Source organism: Oncorhynchus mykiss, unplaced genomic scaffold (genome assembly GCF_013265735.2).
Source record: "Oncorhynchus mykiss isolate Arlee unplaced genomic scaffold, USDA_OmykA_1.1 un_scaffold_140, whole genome shotgun sequence".
NCBI classification, from domain to species: Eukaryota; Metazoa; Chordata; class Actinopteri; order Salmoniformes; family Salmonidae; genus Oncorhynchus; species Oncorhynchus mykiss.
In genome coordinates, this window is record NW_023493664.1 from 81,604 (window position 1) to 103,495 (window position 21,892).

The 21,892-nt window shown below is 50.5% G+C and overlaps 1 protein-coding gene across 1 annotated transcript in view; it reads right to left on the minus strand.

The window, feature by feature from the left end:
• The window catches only part of LOC110511686 (epsin-2-like), a 64,945-nt gene that overhangs the window by 28,459 nt on the left and 14,594 nt on the right, over nucleotides 1–21,892 (minus strand). The window contains exons 5-8 of the mRNA XM_036972331.1: nucleotides 10,863–10,975; nucleotides 10,300–10,416; nucleotides 4,909–5,020; nucleotides 1,129–1,266 (exon numbers count right to left, since the gene is read on the minus strand). Coding sequence (XP_036828226.1) covers nucleotides 1,129–1,266; nucleotides 4,909–5,020; nucleotides 10,300–10,416; nucleotides 10,863–10,975 — 480 coding nt within the window. The remainder of the gene's footprint in view (nucleotides 1–1,128; nucleotides 1,267–4,908; nucleotides 5,021–10,299; nucleotides 10,417–10,862; nucleotides 10,976–21,892) is intronic.

Consider the following 21,892-nt stretch of genomic DNA (forward strand, 5'->3'; position numbering starts at 1 on the left):
ACCGGCTAACTAAACCCTGGTGTTGAGGTGTAGGAGCCAGCTACTACCGGCTAACTAAACCCTGGTATTGAGGTGTAGGAGCCAGCTACTACCGGCTAACTAAACCCTGGTGTTGAGGTGTACCAGCTAACTAAACCCTGGTGTTGAGGTGTACCAGCTACTACCGGCTAACTAAACCCTGGTGTTGAGGTGTAGGAGCCAGCTACTACCGGCTAACTAAACCCTGGTGTTGAGGTGTAGGAGCCAGCTACTACCGGCTAACTAAACCCTGGTGTTGAGGTGTAGGAGCCAGCTACTACCGGCTAACTAAACCCTGGTGTTGAGGTGTAGGAGCCAGCTACTACCGGCTAACTAAACCCTGGTGTTGAGGTGTAGGAGCCAGCTACTACCGGCTAACTAAACCCTGGTGTTGAGGTGTAGGAGCCAGCTACTACCGGCTAACTAAACCCTGGTGTTGAGGTGTAGGAGCCAGCTACTACCGGCTAACTAAACCCTGGTGTTGAGGTGTAGGAGCCAGCTACTACCGGCTAACTAAACCCTGGTGTTGAGGTGTAGGAGCCAGCTACTACCGGCTAACTAAACCCTGGTGTTGAGGTGTAGGAGCCAGCTACTACCGGCTAACTAAACCCTGGTGTTGAGGTGTAGGAGCCAGCTACTACCGGCTAACTAAACCCTGGTGTTGAGGTGTAGGAGCCAGCTACTACCGGCTAACTAAACCCTGGTGTTGAGGTGTAGGAGCCAGCTACTACCGGCTAACTAAACCCTGGTGTTGAGGTGTAGGAGCCAGCTACTACCGGCTAACTAAACCCTGGTGTTGAGGTGTAGGAGCCAGCTACTACCGGCTAACTAAACCCTGGCGTTGAGGTGTAGGAGCCAGCTACTACCGGCTAACTAAACCCTGGTGTTGAGGTGTAGAAGCCAGCTACTACCGGCTAACTAAACCCTGGTGTTGAGGTGTAGAAGCCAGCTACTACCGGCTAACTAAACCCTGGTGTTGAGGTGTACCAGCTACTACCGGCTAACTAAACCCTGGTGTTGAGGTGTACCAGCTACTACCGGCTAACTAAACCCTGGTGTTGAGGTGTACCAGCTACTACCGGCCAACTAAACCCTGGTGTTGAGGTGTACCTGCGTAGGAGGTTCCTCCAGAACCCCAGGGGTCAGGAGCAGGGTTGGTTCCCCAGGGATCACTGCTCTTCATGGGGGGAACAGAGGAGGACGGGGGCCCCCAGGGGTCTACTGGAGCCACTGGCGTTGGGGCTGCACCTGGACACACAGACACAACATGAGTCCCACCCCAGTAGACAGATGACAAATCATTCCTGCTTTCTGTCACAATGCTGTTCCCTCGTTTTCAGATCACTACTGTTCTGGACGACTAACATCTCTCTCCCCCCCCCCCCCCCCTCTCTCTCTCTCTCTGTCCCCCCCCCCCTCAGTCCCCCCCTCTCTCTCTCAGTCCCCCCCTCTCTCTCTCTCTGTCCCCCCCTCTCTGTCCTCCCCCCTCTCCCCCCCTCTCTCTCCATCCCCCCCTTCTCTCTCTCTCCGACCCCCTCTCTCTCCGTCCCCCTCTCCGTCCTCCCCCCCTCTCTCCCTCCCCCCTCAGTCCCCCCCTCTCTCTTTCTCCACCCCTCCTCTCCATTCTCCCCCCTCAGTCCCCCCTTCTCTCTTTCTCAGCCCCCCCTCTCTCTCTCTCTGTCCCCCCCTCTCTGTCCTCCCCCCTCTCCCCCCCTCTCTCTCCATCCCCCCCTTCTCTCTCTCTCCGACCCCCTCTCTCTCCGTCCCCCTCTCCGTCCTCCCCCCCTCTCTCCCTCCCCCCTCAGTCCCCCCCTCTCTCTTTCTCCACCCCTCCTCTCCATTCTCCCCCCTCAGTCCCCCCTTCTCTCTTTCTCAGCCCCCCCCCCCCTCCATCCTCCCCCCTCTCTCTCCGGCATCCCCCCCCCCCTCCCCTCTCTCTCAGTCCCCCCCTCTCTCTCCGCCCTCCCCCTCCTCTCTCTCCACCCTCCCCATCTCTCCACCCCCCGCCTCTCCCCCCCTCCTCTCCCCCCAGTCTCTTTCCAACCCCCGCCTCTCACCAGTCTCCCCACCCCCCGCCTCTCCCCCCAACCCCCGTCTCTCTCCACCCCCGCCTCTCTCTACACCCCCCGCCTCTCCCCGCCTCTCTCCACCCCCCGTCTCTCTCTACACCGTCTCTCTCTACACCCCCCGCCTCTCACCCAGTCTCTCTCTACACCCCCCGCCTCTCCCCCCGCCTCACTCTCTACACCCCCCGCCTCGCTCTCTACACCCCCCGTCTCTCTCCACCCCCCCGCCTCTCCCCCCGCCTCTCTCTACACCCCCCGCCTCGCTCTCTACACCCCCCGACTCTCCCCCCCGTCTCTCCACCCCCCGCCTCACCCCCCGTCTCTCCACCCCCCCCCCCCTCTCTCTCTACACCCCCCCCGTCTCTCCACCCCCCCCCTCTCTCTCTACACCCCCCGCCTCACCCCCCGTCTCTCTCTCTCTCCCCCCTCTCAGTAGATATGTCAGGACCAGTATAGCAGCATTCCTGCTGAACAAAGAGCCACTGTTCTGACAACTGCAGGTGTAGAGGAGACAAAGACAGTCCCTGTCCTTCCACACTGGTCCCTGTCCCCTTCCACACCGACAAACCCACTGGTCCCTGTCCCCTTCCACACTGACAAACCCACTGGTCCCTGTCCCCTTCCACACTGACAAACCCACTGTTCTGACAACTGCAGGTGTAGAGGAGACAAAGACAGTCCCTGTCCTTCCACACTGGTCCCTGTCCCCTTCCACACCGACAAACCCACTGGTCCCTGTCCTTCCACACTGACAAACCCACTGGTCCCTGTCCCCCACTGGTCCCTGTCACCCACTGGTCCCTGTCCTTCCACACTGACAAACCCACTGGTCCCTGTCCTTCCACACTGGTCCCTGTCCCCTTCCACACTGACAAACCCACTGGTCCCTGTCCTTCCACACTGGTCCCTGTCCCCTTCCACACTGACAAACCCACTGGTCCCTGTCCCCTTCCACACTGACAAACCCACTGGTCCCCATCCCCTTCCCCCCACTGGTCCCTGTCCCCTTCCACACTGACAAACCCACTGGTCCCTGTCCCCCACTGGTCCGTCCCCTTCCACACCGACAAACCCACTGGTCCCCGTCCCCTTCCCCCCACTGGTCCCTGTCCCCTTCCACACTGACAAACCCACTGGTCCCTGTCCCCCACTGGTCCCTGTCACCCACTGGTCCCCGGTCCCCTTCCCCCACTGGTCCCCGGTTCCCCTTTCCCCACTGGTCCCTGTCCCCCACTGGTCCCCTTCCCCCCCTTGTCCCCTTTCCCCACTGGTCCCTGTCCCCCACTGGTCCCCTTCCCCCCCTTGTCCCCTTCCCCCACTGGTCCCTGTCCCCCACTGGTCCCTTGCCCCTTCCCCCACTGGTCCCTGTCCCCTTCCACACTGACAAACCCACTGGTCCCTGTCCCCCACTGGTCCCTGTCCCCCACTGGTCCCTGTCCCCTTCCACACTGACAAACCCACAGGTCCCTGTCACCCACTGGTCCCCGGTCCCCTTCCCCCCCTTCCCCCACTGGTCCCTGTCCCCTTCCCCCACTGGTCCCTGTCCCCCACTGGTCCCTGTCCCCTTCCCCCCACTGGTCCCTGTCCCCTTCCACACTGACAAACCCACTGGTCCCTGTCCCCCACTGGTCCCTGTCACCCACTGGTCCTCGGTCCCCTTCCCCCACTGGTCCCTGTCCCCTTCCCCCACTGGTCCCTGTCCCCTTCCCCCACTGGTCCCTGTACCCCACTGGTCCCTGTACCCCACTGGTCCCTGTCCCCTTCCCCACTGATAAACCCACTGGTCCCTGTCCCCTTCCCCACTGATAAACCCACTGGTCCCTGTCCCCTTCCCCCACTGGTCCCTGTCCCCCACTGGTCCCTGTCCCCCACTGGTCCCTGTCCCCCACTGGTCCCTGTCCCCCACTGGTCCCTGTCCCCCACTGGTCCCTGTCCCGGGTTCATTTGGGAACAGCTCGTCCCCCTAATCTGGATTATCATACTGTTGTATTGTGCCAGGGACTCCCAGTGGTTCATTTGGGAACAGCTCATCCCCATAATCTGGATTATCATACTGTTGTATTGTGCCAGGGACTCCCAGTGGTTCATTTGGGAACAGCTTGTCCCCCTAATCTGGATTATCATACTGTTGTATTGTGCCAGGGACTCCCAGTGGTTCATTTGGGAACAGCTCATCCCCCTAATCTGGATTATCATACTGTTGTATTGTGCCAGGGACTCCCAGTGGTTCATTTGGGAACAGCTCGTCCCCCTAATCTGGATTATCATACTGTTGTATTGTGCCAGGGACTCCCAGTGGTTCATTTGGGAACAGCTCGTCCCCCTAATCTGGATTATCATACTGTTGTATTGTGCCAGGGACTCCCAGTGGTTCATTTGGGAACAGCTCGTCCCCCTAATCTGGATTATCATACTGTTGTATTGTGCCAGGGACTCCCAGTGGTTCATTTGGGAACAGCTCATCCCCAGCTCATCCCCCTCATCCCCCTAATCTGTATTGTGCCAGGGACTCCCAGTGGTTCATTTGGGAACAGCGGGTACCCCTAATCTGGATTATCAGCTGTTGTTAAACATGATATCAACATGATATCAAAAAGACGATTCTCTTCCTAATTAGTGATGCAGTGAATTCTACTAGATGAAAACACCCAAAATGAGTTTTACATCATGGCATTTAAAAGCACTCCATTATGTTCATTTAACATACCTTAAAACATTATATTTACTCATTACCAAAATACCTGCCATTTAGAGCACAAGTACGGGTATTCAGACACGGTGTGTGTGTGTGTGTGTGTGTGTGTGTGTGTGTGTGTGTGTGTACCGTAGGCCTGCCAGGGGTCTGGTGCGGCGGCAGCGCCTCCTCTCGCCCCCCAGGGGTCGGCCGTATCCGATTCTGGAACATCCATCAGATCCAACAGAGAGGACTGGGCCTGCTGGGAGGAGAGAGAGAGAGAGAGATGACCACCCATTAGATCCTAACAGAGAGGACTGGGCCTGCTGGGAGGAGAGAGAGAGAGATGACCACCCATTAGATCCTAACAGAGAGGACTGGGCCTGTTGGGAGGAGAGAGAGAGAGAGAGATGACCACCCATTAGATCCTAACAGAGAGGACTGGGCCTGTTGGGAGGAGAGAGAGAGAGAGAGAGAGAGATGACCACCCATTAGATCCTAACAGAGAGGACTGGGCCTGCTGAGAGGAGAGAGAGAGATGACAACACATTAGATCCTAACAGAGAGGACTGGGCCTGCTGGGAGGAGAGAGAGAGAGATGACCACTCATTAGATCCCAACAGAGAGGACTGGGCCTGCTGGGAGGAGAGAGAGAGAGATGACCACCCATTAGATCCTAACAGAGAGGACTGGGCCTGCTGGGAGGAGAGAGAGAGAGAGAGAGATGACCACCCATTAGATCCTAACAGAGAGGACTGGGCCTGTTGGGAGGAGAGAGAGAGAGAGCGATGACCACCCTTTAGATCCTAACAGAGAGGACTGGGCCTGCTGGGAGGAGAGAGAGAGAGAGAGAGAGAGATGACCACCCATTAGACACTAACAGAGAGGACTGGGCCTGCTGGGAGGAGAGAGAGAGAGATGACCACCCATTAGATACTAACAGAGAGGACTGGGCCTGTTGGGAGGAGAGAGAGAGAGAGAGATGACCACCCATTAGATCCTAACAGAGAGGACTGGGCCTGCTGGGAGGAGAGAGAGAGAGAGAGATGACCACCCATTAGATCCTAACAGAGGACTGGGCCTGCTGAGAGGAGAGAGAGAGATGACAACCCATTAGATCCTAACAGAGAGGACTGGGCCTGCTGGGAGGAGAGAGAGAGAGATGACCACCCATTAGATACTAACAGAGAGGACTGGGCCTGTTGGGAGGAGAGAGAGAGAGAGAGATGACCACCGATTAGATCCTAACAGAGAGGACTGGGCCTGCTGGGAGGAGAGAGAGAGAGAGATGACCACCCATTAGATCCTAACAGAGAGGACTGGGCCTGCTGGGAGGAGAGAGAGAGAGAGAGATGACCACCCATTAGATCCTAACAGAGAGGACTGGGCCTGTTGAGAGGAGAGAGAGAGAGAGATGACCACCCATTAGATCCTAACAGAGAGGACTGGGCCTGTTGGGAGGAGAGAGAGAGAGAGAGATGACCACCCATTAGATCCTAACAGAGAGGACTGGGCCTGCTGGGAGGAGAGAGAGAGAGAGAGATGACCACCCATTAGATGCTAACAGAGAGGACTGGGCCTGCTGGGAGGAGAGAGAGAGAGAGAGATGACCACCCATTAGATCCTAACAGAGGACTGGGCCTGCTGGGAGGAGAGAGAGAGAGAGAGATGACCACCCATTAGATCCTAACAGAGAGGACTGGGCCTGTTGAGAGGAGAGAGAGAGAGAGATGACCACCCATTAGATCCTAACAGAGAGGACTGGGCCTGCTGGGAGGAGAGAGAGAGAGAGATGACCACCCATTAGATACTAACAGAGAGGACTGGGCCTGTTGGGAGGAGAGAGAGAGAGAGAGATGACCACCCTTTAGATCCTAACAGAGAGGACTGGGCCTGCTGGGAGGAGAGAGAGAGAGAGAGAGATGACCACCCATTAGATCCTAACAGAGAGGACTGGGCCTGTTGGGAGGAGAGAGAGAGAGATGACCACCCATTAGATCCTAACAGAGAGGACTGGGCCTGCTGGGAGGAGAGAGAGAGAGATGACCACCCATTAGATCCTAACAGAGGACTGGGCCTGCTGGGAGGAGAGAGAGAGAGATGACCATCCATTAGATCCTAACAGAGAGGACTGGGCCTGCTGGGAGGAGAGAGAGAGAGATGACCACCCATTAGATCCTAACAGAGGACTGGGCCTGCTGGGAGGAGAGAGAGAGAGATGACCACCCATTAGATCCTAACAGAGGACTGGGCCTGCTGGGAGGAGAGAGAGAGAGAGAGATGACCACCCATTAGATCCTAACAGAGAGGACTGGGCCTGTTGGGAGGAGAGAGAGAGATGACCACCCTTTAGATCCTAACAGAGAGGACTGGGCCTGCTGGGAGGAGAGAGAGAGAGAGAGAGAGAGATGACCACCCATTAGATCCTAACAGAGAGGACTGGGCCTGCTGGGAGGAGAGAGAGAGAGAGAGATGACCACCCATTAGATCCTAACAGAGAGGACTGGGCCTGTTGGGAGGAGAGAGAGAGATGACCACCCATTAGATCCTAACAGAGAGGACTGGGCCTGCTGGGAGGAGAGAGAGAGAGAGAGATGACCACCCATTAGATCCTAACAGAGAGGACTGGGCCTGCTGGGAGGAGAGAGAGAGAGAGAGATGACCACCCATTAGATCCTAACAGAGAGGACTGGGCCTGCTGGGAGGAGAGAGAGAGAGATGACCACCCATTAGATCCTAACAGAGAGGACTGGGCCTGCTGGGAGGAGAGAGAGAGAGAGAGATGACCACTCATTAGATCCTAACAGAGAGGACTGGGCCTGTTGGGAGGAGAGAGAGAGAGATGACCACCCATTAGATCCTAACAGAGAGGACTGGGCCTGTTGGGAGGAGAGAGAGAGAGATGACCACCCATTAGATCCCAACAGAGAGGACTGAGCCTGTTGAGAGGAGAGAGAGAGAGAGATGACCACCCATTAGATCCTAACAGAGAGGACTGGGCCTGCTGGGAGGAGAGAGAGAGAGATGACCACCCATTAGATCCTAACAGAGAGGACTGGGCCTGCTGGGAGGAGAGAGAGAGAGAGAGATGACCACCCATTAGATCCTAACAGAGGACTGGGCCTGCTGGGAGGAGAGAGAGAGAGAGATGACCACCCATTAGATCCTAACAGAGAGGACTGGGCCTGCTGGGAGGAGAGAGAGAGAGAGAGATGACCACCCATTAGATCCTAACAGAGAGGACTGGGCCTGCTGGGAGGAGAGAGAGAGAGAGAGATGACCACCCATTAGATCCTAACAGAGAGGACTGGGCCTGCTGGGAGGAGAGAGAGAGAGAGAGATGACCACCCATTAGATCCTAACAGAGAGGACTGGGCCTGTTGGGAGGAGAGAGAGAGAGAGAGATGACCACTCATTAGATCCTAACAGAGAGGACTGGGCCTGCTGGGAGGAGAGAGAGATGACCACCCATTAGATCCCAACAGAGAGGACTGGGCCTGTTGGGAGGAGAGAGAGAGAGATGACCACCCATTAGATCCCAACAGAGAGGACTGGGCCTGTTGGGAGGAGAGAGAGAGAGATGACCACCCATTAGATCCCAACAGAGAGGACTGGGCCTGTTGAGAGGAGAGAGAGAGAGATGACCACCCATTAGATCCTAACAGAGAGGACTGGGCCTGCTGGGAGGAGAGAGAGAGAGATGACCACCCATTAGATCCTAACAGAGAGGACTGGGCCTGCTGGGAGGAGAGAGAGAGAGATGACCACCCATTAGATCCTAACAGAGAGGACTGGGCCTGCTGGGAGGAGAGAGAGAGAGAGATGACCACCCATTAGATCCTAACAGAGAGGACTGGGCCTGCTGGGAGGAGAGAGAGAGAGAGAGATGACCACCCATTAGATCCTATGAGGGGTCAATCAGTCAGCCAGGCAGCAGTCTCATGAGGGGTCAATCAGCCAGCAGTCTCATGAGGGGTCAATCAGTCAGCAGTCTCATGAGGGGTCAATCAGTCAGCAGTCTCATGAGGGGTCAATCAGTCAGCCCAGCAGCAGTCTCATGAGGGGTCAATCAGTCAGCAGTCTCATGAGGGGTCAATCAGTCAGCCCAGCAGCAGTCTCATGAGGGGTCAATCAGTCAGCCCAGCAGCAGTCTCATGAGGGGTCAATCAGTCAGCCAAGCAGCAGTCTCATGAGGGGTCAATCAGTCAGCCCGGCAGCAGTCTCATGAGGGGTCAATCAGTCAGCCCAGCAGCAGTCTCATGAGGGGTCAATCAGTCAGCCCGGCAGCAGTCTCATGAGGGGTCAATCAGTCAGCCAAGCAGCAGTCTCATGAGGGGTCAATCAGTCAGCAGTCTCATGAGGGGTCAATCAGTCAGACCGGCAGCAGTCTCATGAGGGGTCAATCAGTCAGCAGTCTCATGAGGGGTCAATCAGTCAGCCAGGCAGCAGTCTCATGAGGGGTCAATCAGTCAGCCCGGCAGCAGTCTCATGAGGGGTCAATCAGTCAGCCAGGCAGCAGTCTCATGAGGGGTCAATCAGTCAGCCCAGCAGCAGTCTCATGAGGGGTCAATCAGTCAGCCAGGCAGCAGTCTCATGAGGGGTCAATCAGTCAGCCAGGCAGCAGTCTCATGAGAGTCAATCAGCCAGCAGTCTCATGAGGGGTCAATCAGTCAGCCAGGCAGCAGTCTCATGAGGGGTTAATCAGTCAGACCGGCAGCAGTCTCATGAGGGGTCAATCATCAGCAGTCTCATGAGGGGTTAATCAGTCAGCCAGGCAGCAGTCTCATGAGAGTCAATCAGCCAGCAGTCTCATGAGGGGTTAATCAGTCAGACCGGCAGCAGTCTCATGAGGGGTCAATCATCAGCAGTCTCATGAGGGGTCAATCAGTCAGCCAGGCAGCAGTCTCATGAGGGGTCAATCAGTCAGCCCAGCAGCAGTCTCATGAGGGGTCAATCAGTCAGCCAGGCAGCAGTCTCATGAGAGTCAATCAGCCAGCAGTCTCATGAGGGGTCAATCAGTCAGCCAGGCAGCAGTCTCATGAGAGTCAATCAGCCAGCAGTCTCATGAGGGGTCAATCAGTCAGCCAGCCAGCAGTCTCATGAGGGGTCAATCAGTCAGACCGGCAGCAGTCTCATGAGGGGTCAATCAGTCAGCCAGGCAGCAGTCTCATGAGGGGTCAATCAGTCAGCCAGGCAGCAGTCTCATGAGGGGTCAATCAGTCAGCCAGGCAGCAGTCTCATGAGAGTCAATCAGCCAGCAGTCTCATGAGGGGTCAATCAGTCAGCCAGGCAGCAGTCTCATGAGGGGTCAATCAGTCAGCAGTCTCATGAGGGGTTAATCAGTCAGCCCAGCAGGAGTCTCATGAGGGGTCAATCATCAGCAGTCTCATGAGGGGTTAATCAGTCAGCCCAGCAGGAGTCTCATGAGGGGTCAATCAGTCAGACCAGCAGGAGTCTCATGAGGGCCAATCAGCTATGAGAAAAACAGACTACCAACCTACAGCCATAACATGGGAAACACTGAGATAGTTCTGTCTGTACCTCTCTCTTCTTCTTGGCTAGTTTTCCAGAGCCGGTATCACCGAGGGCTTTTCCTTTACGACTCTCCTCGAGTGCCATCTGGAGTCTCAGGTCATCTCCCCGACGCATCCTGTCCTCCTACACAGAGAGAGACAGGGACACACAGGGAGCGAGAGAGACAGAGACAGAGACACACAGAGACAGAGAGCTGTAATCGCAGCAGGGGGCAGCACTGAGCCGTCTCCTCAGAGATCCTCACTGAACTTCTGGAGAGAGTTTGCTGCACTGAAAGTAAAGGGGCTGAATAATTTTGCACGCCCAATTTTTCAGTTTTTGATTTGTTAAAAAAGTTTGAAATATCCAATAAATGTCGTTCCACTTCATGATTGTGTCCCGCTTGTTGTTGATTCTTCACAAAAAAATACAGTTTTATATCTTTATGTTTGAAGCCTGAAATGTGGCAAAAGGTCGCAAAGTTCAAGGGGGACGAATACTTTCGCAAGGCACTGTATGTGTCTGTATGTGTGTGTGTGTGTGTGTGTGTGTGTGTGTGTGTGTGTGTGTGTGTGTGTGTGTGTCTCTACCTGTTCAGCAGCCTCTCTGCTCATGGCCAGGGCTAGCTGCAGCTGTAGCTCCTCCTCTCCGCTGGTCTGGGGGCGGGCCTGCTCCAACTCTGAGCCTGGAACCGGAGACGTGGCTACACACACACACACACACCAGACACACAGACGTTAGACATGCCTCAGCAGAACGGACACTGTAGTACTAGACTAGAGAGATCAGACAGACGACATTATGACTGCTAAACTACACACACACACACACACCAGACATACACACACACCAGACACACACCAGACACACACACACCAGACACACACACAGACGTTAGACATGCCTCAGCAGAACGGACACTGTAGTACAAGACTAGAGAGATCAGACAGAAGACATTATGACTGCTAAACTACACACACACACACACCAGACATACACACACACCAGACACACACACAGACGTTAGACATGCCTCAGCAGAACGGACACTGTAGTACAAGACTAGAGAGATCAGACAGAAGACATTATGACTGCTAAACTACACACACACACACACCAGACATACACACACACCAGACACACACACAGACGTTAGACATGCCTCAGCAGAACGGACACTGTAGTACAAGACTAGAGAGATCAGACAGAAGACATTATGACTGCTAAACTACACACACACGCGAGCAGCTTCTATGAGACTGTGGCTGGAAACAGTGAGTGTGTTGTTTCCGTGGGAACAGAGGCGGGGGCGGGAGTAGACGACGACAGCATGGTCGGAGACTGATGACATCATACATTTTCTACTTTCGGTCTGCCTTGCTTTGCTGCCTCTCCCACTCTTCACCCCCCCCCTCCCCCTCTGAATGTCCCGTCTCCCCCTGCAGTACCCCTGACGGCCTTCCATTGGGGTTACTCAATGAACGGGGGCAGCACTGAGCCGTCTCCCCCTGCAGTACCCCGGACGGCCTTCCATTGGAGTTACTCAATGAACGGGGGCAGCACTGAGCCGTCTCCCCCTGCAGTACCCCGGACGGCCTTCCATTGGAGTTACTCAATGAAAGGGGGCAGCACTGAGCCGTCTCCCCCTGCAGTACCCCGGACGGCCTTCCATTGGAGTTACTCAATGAAAGGGGGCAGCACTGAGCCGTCTCCCCCTGCAGTACCCCGGACGGCCTTCCATTGGAGTTACTCAATGAAAGGGGGCAGCACTGAGCCGTCTCCCCCTGCAGTACCCCGGACGGCCTTCCATTGGAGTTACTCAATGAAAGGGGGCAGCACTGACCCGTCTCCCCCTGCAGTACCCCGGACGGCCTTCCATTGGTGTTACTCAATGAAAGGGGGCAGTACTGAGCCGTCTACCCCTGCAGTACCCCGGACGGCCTTCCATTGGAGTTACTCAATGAAAGGGGGCAGAATTGAACCGTCTCCCCCTGCAGTACCCCGGTCGGCCTTCCATTGGAGTTACTCAATGAAAGGGGGCAGCACTGAGCCGTCTCCCCCTGCAGTACCCCGGTCGGCCTTCCATTGGAGTTACTCAATGAAAGGGGGCAGCACTGAGCCGTCTCCCCCTGCAGTACCCCGGTCGGCCTTCCATTGGTGTTACTCAATGAAAGGGGGCAGCACTGAGCCGTCTCCCCCTGCAGTACCCCGGTCGGCCTTCCATTGGAGTTACTCAATGAAAGGGGGCAGCACTGAGCCGTCTCCCCCTGCAGTACCCCGGACGGCCTTCCATTGGAGTTACTCAATGAAAGGGGGCAGCACTGAGCCGTCTCCCCCTGCAGAACCCCGGTCGGCCTTCCATTGGGGTTACTTAATGAAAGGGGGCAGCACTGAGCCGTCTCCCCCTGCAGTACCCCGGACGGCCTTCCATTGGAGTTACTCAATGAAAGGGGGCAGCACTGAGCCGTCTCCCCCTGCAGAACCCCGGTCGGCCTTCCATTGGGGTTACTCAATGAAAGGGGGCAGCACTGAGCCGTCTCCCCCTGCAGAACCCCGGTCGGACTTCCATTGGGGTTACTCAATGAAAGGGGGCAGCACTGAGCCGTCCACATTCAGATGTCAATAAATCAGAATCATTCTGTTAAAAGTCCCCAAAGCGAACACATCCCAGTGTCGCTCGTCTTTTCAGTTCGCTGCAGCTAGCGACTGGAACGAGCTGCAACAAACACTCAAACTGGACAGTTTGATCTCAATCTCTCTTCATTCAAAGATTCAATCATGGACACTCTTACTGACAGTTGTTTCTGCTTTGTGTGATGTATTGTTGTCTCTACCTTCTTGTCCTTTGTGCTGTTGTCTATGACATCCTAACCCACTACATGTTCAGTCTGACTCCATCCTAACCCACTACATATTCAGTCAGACTCCATCCTAATCCACTACATATTCAGTCAGACTCCATCCTAACCCACTACATATTCAGTCAGACTCCATCCTAATCCACTACATGTTCAGTCAGACTCCATCCTAACCCACTACATATTCAGTCTGATTGAGACTCCATCCTAATCCACTACATGTTCAGTCAGACTCCATCCTAACCCACTACATATTCAGTCAGACTCCATCCTAACCCACTACATGTTCAGTCAGACTCCATCCTAACCCACTGCATATTCAGTCAGACTCCATCCTAACCCACTACATATTCAGACAGACTCCATCCTAACCCACTACATATTCAGTCTGATTCAGACTCCATCCTAACCCACTACATATTCAGTCTGATTGAGACTCCATCTAACCCACTACATATTCAGTCTGACTCCATCCTAACCCACTACATATTCAGTCAGACTCCATCCTAACCCACTACATATTCAGTCTGATTGAGACTCCATCCTAACCCACTACATATTCAGTCAGACTCCATCCTAACCCACTACATATTCAGTCAGACTCCATCCTAACCCACTACATATTCAGTCAGACTCCATCCTAACCCACTATATATTCAGTCTGATTGAGACTCCATCCTAACCCACTACATATTCAGTCAGACTCCATCCTAACCCACTACATATTCAGTCAGACTCCATCCTAACCCACTACATATTCAGTCAGACTCCATCCTAACCCACTACATATTCAGTCAGACTCCATCCTAACCCACTACATATTCAGTCAGACTCCATCCTAACCCACTACATATTCAGACAGACTCCATCCTAACCCACTACATATTCAGTCAGACTCCATCCTAACCCACTACATATTCAGACAGACTCCATCCTAACCCACTACATATTCAGACAGACTCCATCCTAACCCACTACATATTCAGTCAGACTCCATCCTAAACCACTACATATTCAGTCAGACTCCATCCTAACCCACTACATGTTCAGTCTGACTCCATCTAACCCACTACATATTCAGTCAGACTCCATCCTAACCCACTACATATTCAGACAGACTCCATCCTAACCCACTACATATTCAGTCAGACTCCATCCTAACCCACTACATATTCAGACAGACTCCATCCTAACCCACTACATATTCAGTCAGACTCCATCCTAACCCACTACATATTCAGTCTGATTGAGACTCCATCCTAACCCACTACATATTCAGTCAGACTCCATCCTAACCCACTACATATTCAGACAGACTCCATCCTAACCCACTACATATTCAGTCAGACTCCATCCTAACCCACTACATATTCAGACAGACTCCATTCTAACCCACTACATATTCAGTCAGACTCCATCCTAACCCACTACATATTCAGACAGACTCCATCCTAACCCACTACATATTCAGTCAGACTCCATCCTAACCCACTACATATTCAGTCAGACTCCATCCTAACCCACTAACCCACTACATATTCAGTCAGACTCCATCCTAACCCACTACATATTCAGTCAGACTCCATCCTAACCCACTACATGTTCAGTCTGACTCCATCTAACCCACTACATATTCAGACAGACTCCATCCTAACCCACTACATATTCAGTCAGACTCCATCCTAACCCACTACATATTCAGTCAGACTCCATCCTAACCCACTACATATTCAGACAGACTCCATCCTAACCCACTACATATTCAGTCTGATTCAGACTCTATCTTAACCCACTACATATTCAGTCAGACTCCATCCTAACCCACTACATATTCAGACAGACTCCATCCTAACCCACTACATATTCAGTCAGACTCCATCCTAACCCACTACATATTCAGACAGACTCCATCCTAACCCACTACATATTCAGTCTGATTGAGACTCCATCCTAACCCACTACATATTCAGTCAGACTCCATCCTAACCCACTACATATTCAGTCAGACTCCATCCTAACCCACTACATATTCAGTCAGACTCCATCCTAACCCACTACATATTCAGTCAGACTCCATCCTAACCCACTACATATTCAGTCTGATTGAGACTCCATCCTAACCCACTACATATTCAGTCAGACTCCATCTAACCCACTACATGTTCAGTCAGACTCCATCCTAACCCACTACATATTCAGTCTGATTCAGACTCCATCTTAACCCACTACATATTCAGTCTGACTCCATCTAACCCACTACATATTCAGTCAGACTCCATCCTAACACACTACATATTCAGTCAGACTCCATCCTAACCCACTACATATTCAGTCAGACTCCATCCTAACCCACTACATATTCAGTCAGACTCCATCTTAACCCACTACATATTCAGTCTGACTCCATCTAACCCACTACATATTCAGTCAGACTCCATCCTAACCCACTACATATTCAGTCAGACTCCATCCTAACCCACTACATATTCAGTCAGACTCCATCCTAACCCACTACATATTCAGTCAGACTCCATCCTAACCCACTACATATTCAGTCAGACTCCATCCTAACCCACTACATATTCAGTCAGACTCCATCCTAACCCACTACATATTCAGTCAGACTCCATCCTAACCCACTACATATTCAGTCAGACTCCATCCTAACCCACTACATATTCAGTCAGACTCCATCCTAACCCACTACATATTCAGACAGACTCCATCCTAACCCACTACATATTCAGTCTGATTGAGACTCTATCCTAACCCACTACATATTCAGTCAGACTCCATCCTAACCCACTACATATTCAGACAGACTCCATCCTAACCCACTACATATTCAGTCTGATTGAGACTCCATCCTAACCCACTACATATTCAGTCAGACTCCATCCTAACCCACTACATATTCAGTCAGACTCCATCCTAACCCACTACAAATTCAGTCAGACTCCATCCTAACCCACTACATATTCAGTCTGATTGAGACTCCATCCTAACCCACTACATATTCAGTCAGACTCCATCCTAACCCACTACATATTCAGTCAGACTCCATCCTAACCCACTACATATTCAGTCAGACTCCATCCTAACCCACTACATATTCAGTCTGATTGAGACTCCATCCTAACCCACTACATATTCAGACAGACTCCATCCTAACCCACTACATATTCAGTCTGATTGAGACTCCATCCTAACCCACTACATATTCAGTCAGACTCCATCCTAACCCACTACATATTCAGTCTGATTGAGACTCCATCCTAACCCACTACATATTCAGTCAGACTCCATCCTAACCCACTACATATTCAGTCAGACTCCATCCTAACCCACTACATATTCAGTCAGACTCCATCCTAACCCACTACATATTCAGACAGACTCATCCTAACCCACTACATATTCAGTCAGACTCCATCCTAACCCACTACATATTCAGTCTGATTGAGACTCCATCCTAACCCACTACATATTCAGTCTGACTCCATCCTAACCCACTACATATTCAGACAGACTCCATCCTAACCCACTAGATATTCAGTCAGACTCCATCCTAACCCACTACATATTCAGTCTGATTGAGACTCCATCCTAACCCACTACATATTCAGTCAGACTCCATCCTAACCCACTACATATTCAGTCTGATTGAGACTCCATCCTAACCCACTACATATTCAGTCAGACTCCATCCTAACCCACTACATATTCAGTCAGACTCCATCCTAACCCACTACATATTCAGTCAGACTCCATCCTAACCCACTACATATTCAGTCTGACTCCATCCTAACCCACAACATATTCAGTCAGACTCCATCCTAACCCACTACATATTCAGTCAGACTCCATCCTAACCCACTACATATTCAGTCAGACTCCATCCTAACCCACTACATATTCAGTCAGACTCCATCTAACCCACTACATATTCAGTCTGACTCCATCCTAACCCACTACATATTCAGTCAGACTCCATCCTAACCCACTACAAATTCAGTCAGACTCCATCCTAACCCACTACATATTCAGTCTGATTGAGACTCCATCCTAACCCACTACATATTCAGTCAGACTCCATCCTAACCCACTACATATTCAGTCAGACTCCATCCTAACCCACTACATATTCAGTCAGACTCCATCCTAACCCACTACATATTCAGTCTGATTGAGACTCCATCCTAACCCACTACATATTCAGACAGACTCCATCCTAACCCACTACATATTCAGTCTGATTGAGACTCCATCCTAACCCACTACATATTCAGTCAGACTCCATCCTAACCCACTACATATTCAGTCTGATTGAGACTCCATCCTAACCCACTACATATTCAGTCAGACTCCATCCTAACCCACTACATATTCAGTCAGACTCCATCCTAACCCACTACATATTCAGTCAGACTCCATCCTAACCCACTACATATTCAGACAGACTCATCCTAACCCACTACATATTCAGTCAGACTCCATCCTAACCCACTACATATTCAGTCTGATTGAGACTCCATCCTAACCCACTACATATTCAGTCTGACTCCATCCTAACCCACTACATATTCAGACAGACTCCATCCTAACCCACTAGATATTCAGTCAGACTCCATCCTAACCCACTACATATTCAGTCTGATTGAGACTCCATCCTAACCCACTACATATTCAGTCAGACTCCATCCTAACCCACTACATATTCAGTCTGATTGAGACTCCATCCTAACCCACTACATATTCAGTCAGACTCCATCCTAACCCACTACATATTCAGTCAGACTCCATCCTAACCCACTACATATTCAGTCAGACTCCATCCTAACCCACTACATATTCAGTCTGACTCCATCCTAACCCACAACATATTCAGTCAGACTCCATCCTAACCCACTACATATTCAGTCAGACTCCATCCTAACCCACTACATATTCAGTCAGACTCCATCCTAACCCACTACATATTCAGTCAGACTCCATCCTAACCCACTACATATTCAGTCTGATTGAGACTCCATCCTAACCCACTACATATTCAGTCAGACTCCATCCTAACCCACTACATATTCAGACAGACTCCATCCTAACCCACTACATATTCAGTCAGACTCCATCCTAACCCACTACATATTCAGTCTGATTCAGACTCCATCTTAACCCACTACATATTCAGTCTGATTCAGACTCCATCCTAACCCACTACATATTCAGTCAGACTCCATCCTAACCCACTACATATTCAGTCTGATTGAGACTCCATCCTAACCCACTACATATTCAGTCAGACTCCATCCTAACCCACTACATATTCAGACAGACTCCATCCTAACCCACTACATATTCAGTCAGACTCCATCCTAACCCACTACATATTCAGTCTGATTCAGACTCCATCTTAACCCACTACATATTCAGTCTGATTCAGACTCCATCCTAACCCACTATATATTCAGACAGACTCCATCCTAATCCCTACTGAGTCTACACATTGGTAGTCTAAGTGTCTGTTCAGTCTAAGGTTGAACACAACAGAGATCCTAGTGATGTGTTAATATCAGCCAGCCAGCCAGTCAGAGTCAGACAGTCAGACAGCCAATCAGTGAGTCAGACAGCCAGTCAGTGAGCCAGCCAGCGTGCCAGTCAGCCAGTGAGCCAGCCAGCCAGCCAGTCAGCCAGCCAGTCAGCCAGTCAGACAGCCAGTCAGACAGCCAGTCAGACAGCGAGCCAGTCAGCCAGTCAGCCAGACAGAGATCCTAGTGATGTGTTAATATCAGCCAGCCAGCCAGCCTACAGACAGAGAGATCCTAGTGATGTATAAATATAGCTCCAGTATCTCTCGGTACAACAAACCATGAAAAGGGAAAAACCAAAAATAAACTGCATTTAATCCTGGAAATAATAAATATGCTAATGAAGTGCTGAAACAAGGTTCCTCCTCATACTGACCCTGTCTCATAAAGACACATTATAACCTCAGACCATCTACTGATACATTATACTGACCCTGTCTCATAAAGACACATTATAACCTCAGACCATCTACTGATACATTATACTGACCCTGTCTCATAAAGACACATTATAACCTCAGACCTGAACACAGACCATCTACTGGTACATTATACTGACCCTGTCTCATAAAGACACATTATAACCTCAGACCATCTACTGATACATTATACTGACCCTGTCTCATTAAGACACATTATAACCTCAGACCATCTACTGATACATTATACTGACCCTGTCTCATTAAGACACATTATAACCTCAGACCTGAACACAGACCATCTACTGGTACATTATACTGACCCTGTCTCATAAAGACACATTATAACCTCAGACCATCTACTGATACATTATACTGACCCTGTCTCATAAAGACACATTATAACCTCAGACCATCTACTGATACATTATACTGACCCTGTCTCATAAAGACACATTATAACCTCAGACCATCTACTGATACATTATACTGACCCTGTCTCATAAAGACACATTATAACCTCAGACCATCTACTGATACATTATACTGACCCTGTCTCATAAAGACACATTATAACCTCAGACCTGAACACAGACCATCTACTGATTCATTATACTGACCCTGTCTCATAAAGACACATTATAACCTCAGACCATCTACTGATACATTATACTGACCCTGTCTCATAAAGACACATTATAACCTCAGACCATCTACTGATACATTATACTGACCCTGTCTCATAAAGACACATTATAACCTCAGACCTGAACACAGACCATCTACTGATACATTATACTAACCCTGTCTCATAAAGACACATTATAACCTCAGACCATCTACTGATACATTATACTGACCCTGTCTCATAAAGACACATTATAACCTCAGACCATCTACTGATACATTATACTGACCCTGTCTCATAAAGACACATTATAACCTCAGACCATCTACTGATACATTATACTGACCCTGTCTCATAAAGACACATTATAACCTCAGACCATCTACTGGTACATTATACTGACCCTGTCTCATAAAGACACATTATAACCTCAGACCATCTACTGATACATTATACTGACCCTGTCTCATAAAGACACATTATAACCTCAGACCATCTACTGATACATTATACTGACCCTGTCTCATAAAGACACATTATAACCTCAGACCATCTGCTGATACATTATACTGACCCTGTCTCATAGAGACACATTATAACCTCAGACCTGAACACAGACCATCTACTGATACATTATACTAACCCTGTCTCATATAGACACATTATAACCTCAGACCATCTACTGGTACATTATACTGACCCTGTCTCATAAAGACACATTATAACCTCAGACCATCTACTGACACATTATACTGACCCTGTCTCATAAAGACACATTATAACCTCAGACCTGAACACAGACCATCTACTGATTCATTATACTGACCCTGTCTCATAAAGACACATTATAACCTCAGACCATCTACTGATACATTATACTGACCCTGTCTCATAAAGACACATTATAACCTCAGACCTGAACACAGACCATCTACTGATACCTTATACTGACCCTGTCTCATAAAGACACATTATAACCTCAGACCATCTACTGACACATTATACTAACCCTGTCTCATAAAGACACATTATAACCTCAGACCATCTACTGATACATTATACTGACCCTGTCTCATAAAGACACATTATAACCTCAGACCATCTACTGGTACATTATACTGACCCTGTCTCATAAAGACACATTATAACCTCAGACCATCTACTGGTACATTATACTGACCCTGTCTCATAAATACACATTATAACCTCAGACCATCTACTGATACATTATACTGACCCTGTCTCATAAAGACACATTATAACCTCAGACCTGAACACAGACCATCTACTGGTACATTATACTGACCCTGTCTCATATAGACACATTATAACCTCAGACCATCTACTGATACCTTATACTGACCCTGTCTCATAAAGACACATTATAACCTCAGACCATCTACTGATACATTATACTGACCCTGTCTCATAAAGACACATTATAACCTCAGACCTGAACACAGACCATCTACTGATACATTATACTGACCCTGTCTCATAAAGACACTACACACCTTTCATTATAACCTCATTATATATTATATTAACCCTAAGGAGAGGGAGAGACCAATGAGATGCCAGAGGAGAGAGAGGGAGTCACTCCACAGCCTTGGTGAACAATACCCAGAACCTTCCACTGTCTGGAATCTCAAAAATGTTCCCTGGCAACACCCTCCAGCCCCACTCTCATTGGCCAGTGCCTGTCCAGCCTCGTCTCTATTGGCTGATCTCTGCTTCCTTCAGAGGAGGAGGAGGATGATTCAGCTGCTACAGTTTCCACCACATGTATCAAAACCACACACACACCAGGTACAAAGACACACACACACCACACACACACACACGGAGGTGAGACATTGGAGTACCACTGCTGTGACCTAAAGGTTAGAGGTCAGAGGTGACTGGGACCAGAGAGAGAGGAACTGTTGTTTCTTCTCTCTCCACGTGAAGGGGAGATAAACACAAAGCTCTCCAGAGAAGAAGAACAGATTGCAGTCACGTGAAGGAGGGAACAGACTCCAGTCACGTGAAGGAGGGAAGGGGAACAGACTCCAGTCACGTGAAGGAGGGAAGGGGAACAGACTCCAGTCACGTGAAGGAGGGAAGGGGAACAGACTCCAGTCAAATGAA